This window comes from Bison bison, unplaced genomic scaffold (genome assembly GCF_000754665.1).
Source record: "Bison bison bison isolate TAMUID 2011002044 unplaced genomic scaffold, Bison_UMD1.0 scf7180017851669, whole genome shotgun sequence".
Classification (NCBI taxonomy): Eukaryota; Metazoa; Chordata; class Mammalia; order Artiodactyla; family Bovidae; genus Bison; species Bison bison.
The window spans coordinates 9738-14137 of record NW_011482242.1 but is presented as its reverse complement, the minus strand read 5'-3'; the positions used below and the strand labels follow the sequence as shown (position 1 = coordinate 14137).

General features: G+C 36.1%; 1 protein-coding gene across 1 annotated transcript in view; it reads right to left on the bottom strand.

Moving 5' to 3' along the window:
• LOC104996862 (peripheral plasma membrane protein CASK-like) overlaps window positions 1-4362 on the bottom strand; it is a 10736-nt gene extending 6374 nt beyond the window's left edge. The window contains exon 1 of the mRNA XM_010851254.1: window positions 3947-4362. Within this exon, the coding sequence (XP_010849556.1) occupies window positions 3947-4043 (97 nt within the window). The 5' untranslated portion in view covers window positions 4044-4362. The remainder of the gene's footprint in view (window positions 1-3946) is intronic.
• Window positions 4363-4400: the final 38 nt, after the last annotated feature.

The following is a 4400-nucleotide window of genomic DNA, read 5'->3' as shown; positions in this document are numbered from 1 at the left end:
AATTAATGAAGACGTTAAGAAAAAAGTTTGTATTAATAACTTGACCTAAAACTGATTTTGGAAGTCCTAGGGCTGAGGAATCTCAATGCCTCAAAGAGTATAGTTCTTCTAGAAGCACGACAATGCTTTTTGGGTCAAATTTGTGACAAAATTTTTTTTATGTTTTATAGAAAATGTATATACTGTAAAACTCAAACATAATCAAATCTATTCCCAAGGCTTCAGAAATACAGTCTGGCACATTGTTCTGACTTCTCTGTAAGCTATTCAAGACACCTGTAAGTATTTAGGTAACTATTCTCTAGTAGAATCTTTTTCCATAAAAAAAACTTTAACATTTATTCCTTGTCTCAGTAGGAAAAGCCACATAGAATCTTCAAATACTAAACCTCCACTTAGGTGAGAAATTTCACACAGGTAACACTGGGCTGAGCGCACACACAAACGCCTGCAGTGGCCAGGCAGCTCATTTGTTTGAGGGAATGGGCCACATGCAAGCATGGAGCCCTGGAGACAATGGATCCTATAGAATGAGTGTCCATCAAGAGGGACCTCAACAGCCTAGAGTCGCTAAGGGAGGAAGTGGGCCCCATGTTAGCACACTCCGTTCCTTCAAGGAAAGGTAAGAAACCAAGATTTTATGTTAAATATTTGATTTTCAGATGATTATTTTAAACACTATATATGTATGGAAAAAACATTTGTTTATGGGTCACATTCAGCTGATAGACTCCCACTATATAAAGTGAGAAGTAGGCAACAGTTTGAATAGAATTATGCTTTAACTAGACATGTGGAATTTCCAGGTAACAGAAATGGAAATAATTAATTCTAGTATTTTATCATTTCTATCAGTTCTAGGTCTTAATAAAGTTCTTGTCTTTCATTTTTACTACAAATATAAACAACTTCAGAATTTAATGATGAGGTTTGGATCCTGCTATCAATAGTTGCAGAATTCTCAAAGAAAGGAAAAAAAAATATGGTCCTTATTTTTTAAAAATTATTTTTCAATGTATAAAAATCAGTGGCATTTCTTTTTTTAATTGAAGTATAGCTGACTAACAATGTTTTAGTTTCAGGTATATAGCAAAGTGATTCAGTTTATATATATATTTTCAGATTCTTTCCCCTTATAGGTTATTACAAGATATTGAGTTCCCTGTGCTATACAGTAGGTCCTTGTTGGTTACCTATTTTATATGTAGTAGTGTGTATATGTTAATCTCAATGGCCCTTATTTTATTTTACTGAGGACTATGGGAAGATCCCCTACTGTATTTTACAATCAACTCTTGAATAAAACAGAAAACCCCTTTCAGAAATATAGTTTGATTTGTGGCCTATGAACCCATTTGTCCAGTTCTTGGTATTTAAAAATATGATATTTCGAAGTACTCAAAGCATTTACTTTCTCATTGGAGGTCAACAGTATGTGTTTCTCTCTTTTAGAGCAATTCTTTATGTCAACAACACCACGTATTAGGGTAAACTTTCATCATAGCTAAAAGCAGAACAGCTGATAAAATACTTGACTTTCCTTCCTGACAGTTTCATCTCTTATAAAGTCAAGGTAATAAGCAAATGGTTCTTCTGGTCTTTATGATTAACAAAAGGTAAGAGTTGGTTTGTGATGGGGAAGAAAGCTGAAGAGAGGTGGCAGAAAGGACTTGATGAGGAAGACCACTGCTTAGGAAGATGCTACAGGTAACAAAAAGTGGTGGTGGTCTTTGCTACTCCTCTTAATTTTAAGTTTACAAGATCTTAGATACATCCATGGTTTTGGATAGGAGAGTTGTGTTAAAAGACGACAGAGAAAAAGCAATCCTATTCCATCTCTATGAGGCTCCTGCCTTCTCTATAAGGGGTGATAAAGCCTTCAATATAATGGGCAACGTTTACCAGAGCTAAACTCTCAGATAAGGGACAGCAACTGAGTACTTGGCTTCATTAAATGATACCCATTTGTCAGGCTCAGTGATGAGATAACCTGAGATCCACTGAACTTTAGAATTGGCAAAGGTACCCTTGAGGGACTAAAACCCAATTTCCTCATTTTGAGGCCCACAGGAGTCAAATGATTTGCTTGAGCTGAATGGTTACTCAGGTGTGCTAACTCCTGGTCCTCGCTCAAGCTGGCTGTTAAGCTTACAGGTGTGTTTGCAGGCTCACCAAGCACCACCTATGATGAATCAGAGAGAACGGGAACAATGGAAGGTCAGTGGTGCCCCGGTGGTCAAAGAATGGAAAAAGTGGACTGACCACCAGATGGGATACTGGTTCTCTGGTAAAATTCGTAAATGAACCATGCAATGGATTCTTTGTCAGAATTTAGAGATTCTAGTTTTTCAACTGACTTATTTTTCCTCAGAGTTGAATTAAAGAGTACTGACAAACTGAATACTCATGTCTACACGCCCTCTATCAGTACAGTATAAAAAGCTAAGGATGGATTAACAGCCTCATTGGCCATTTCTTTGCTTTTCTAGGTTTAAATTAATTTTAATCCATCTATATAAAAATTACAAGGTGATACATATATATGTAATGTCAACAGGCCTTTTGAACCTGTTAGAAGCTGATGGAAATCAAGGTGATTATGGAGACAGCAATAACCACTGACATTTTGTGTTAAACAACATTCTGCTGATACTACAGTGAATTTCTTCAAATAGTATTATGCAAGCATTTACAATTAGTTTTAACTACTTACATTTAACTAATCTACTTTAAATATTTCTTCCCTTTATAAAACAAAAAATGCCATTATTAGACTAGTGTTTTATAGTGGTGCTTAATCAGAGATGATCCATTTTATCGGAATAAAAATATCATGATGGGAAAGATTCCTTATTTAACTGAACCATTTAAAATTAAGCCATGTGGTCACTCACATTCATTCCACATTAAACAGTACTTCAAAGTATTTACTTTTACTCTCAGATCAAGAAATGAATCATTCAGAGTTTCAAAAAAATTTTTCCTGGTAAATGCTAATAAAACATTCTACAGAGGGAAAAGCATTTCATATTTGTCAGAAATATTATACCATCTAATTGGGTATGCATGATTGCATTCACTTGATTTTTTTTCTTTTGCCATACATTTGATGTTAGAGTTATTTCTGAAACCTTGGGAACTAGCCTAATGCCCATGTTGGGGCTTGCAATTCCTCAGAAAAAGTTCCTTATAAAAGGAGTCATATTAAGAAGGTATTAAAAGTAAGTAAATCCTACTCTATATCATCATGCAGTTTCTTTAGCTTAAGTTACATCCTGTGAGTCTTCTAGGAATTTTACTGCAATGACAGAGCATGGTTTTTTTGTATTCATTTCAGTTCTTAGCAAATGAGTGACTATTTTGACTTAAGTTGAATGCAAGCTTCAAAACAGACAAACATACCATGAAGGGCAGGCCAAGATAACGTTCTTGGTCTTTTAGGAGCTAGGAAGTACCGTGAAGGGAGACTATTGACAGGAACCGATGCCATTTGTGCTCTTTCAAATCAATCACAGCTCTGTTAAGAATGCGCATTTGCCCTTAGGAATGTGTCACAGGGCTATATCCTAGGGCCAGAGAGGAGCCAGGGGTGAGGGTACTTGCTCAAAACCAATCTCAGCAAGGGGCAAGAATCCTGGTGACTTGGCAAGCCCTCAATCTCTCATTTCTCAGGGCAGGACTTAATGTACTGGGTTCTCTGAGTTCCAGAGAGTTCTGTTTCCACATAGCATTTTCTTCCTATAAAGTAGAACTCTGTAAAATATTTGGCAAATATAAGCAACATAATAATTGAAGCGAGGGGTTTCTTAAAAGTTTTGTAAGCTGATGAAAGATCGCATGTGGTGACATTTTTGGATAGAGAACTCTGAAGACGTAATTGAGGTGTGACATCTACTTTGGTCTTTGAGATGTTTAACCCATCTTAGTAAGTCGTACTTTTCCCTACCTGCATTGTGCTTTGCCAAATATTTGTCTTTGTACTGCTTCTTTTTCTTGCCAAACCAAGTGCAGCTGGCCTGCTGCTCCTGTTTGGTCTTCTCCATGGCAATGCAAGCGACTCGCCTAGCACACAAAGAAAGGGGAAAAAACCCCACAAATGTAAGTTTTATGCTGATAAGAGAGAAAAACCAGTCATTTGAAGAATGAATTGCATGAACAAACTCCTCAGAAATGCTTCAAATTATTCAGTAAAGGTTTGTTCCTTGAAAATTTCCTAGAAACGTTTAAAAAAAAATGCAGGTTTGTAACAAAATAACATTCTATCACTTGAACATATATATTTAACTGATGACACGGATGAGAAGTAAACATAATAGTCATGAAATACAGTGCAATGAGTGTGGGATTTTGAGTTGAGACAAGTCTGATTTGAATCCTGGCTCTCTCAATTATTAGCTTTT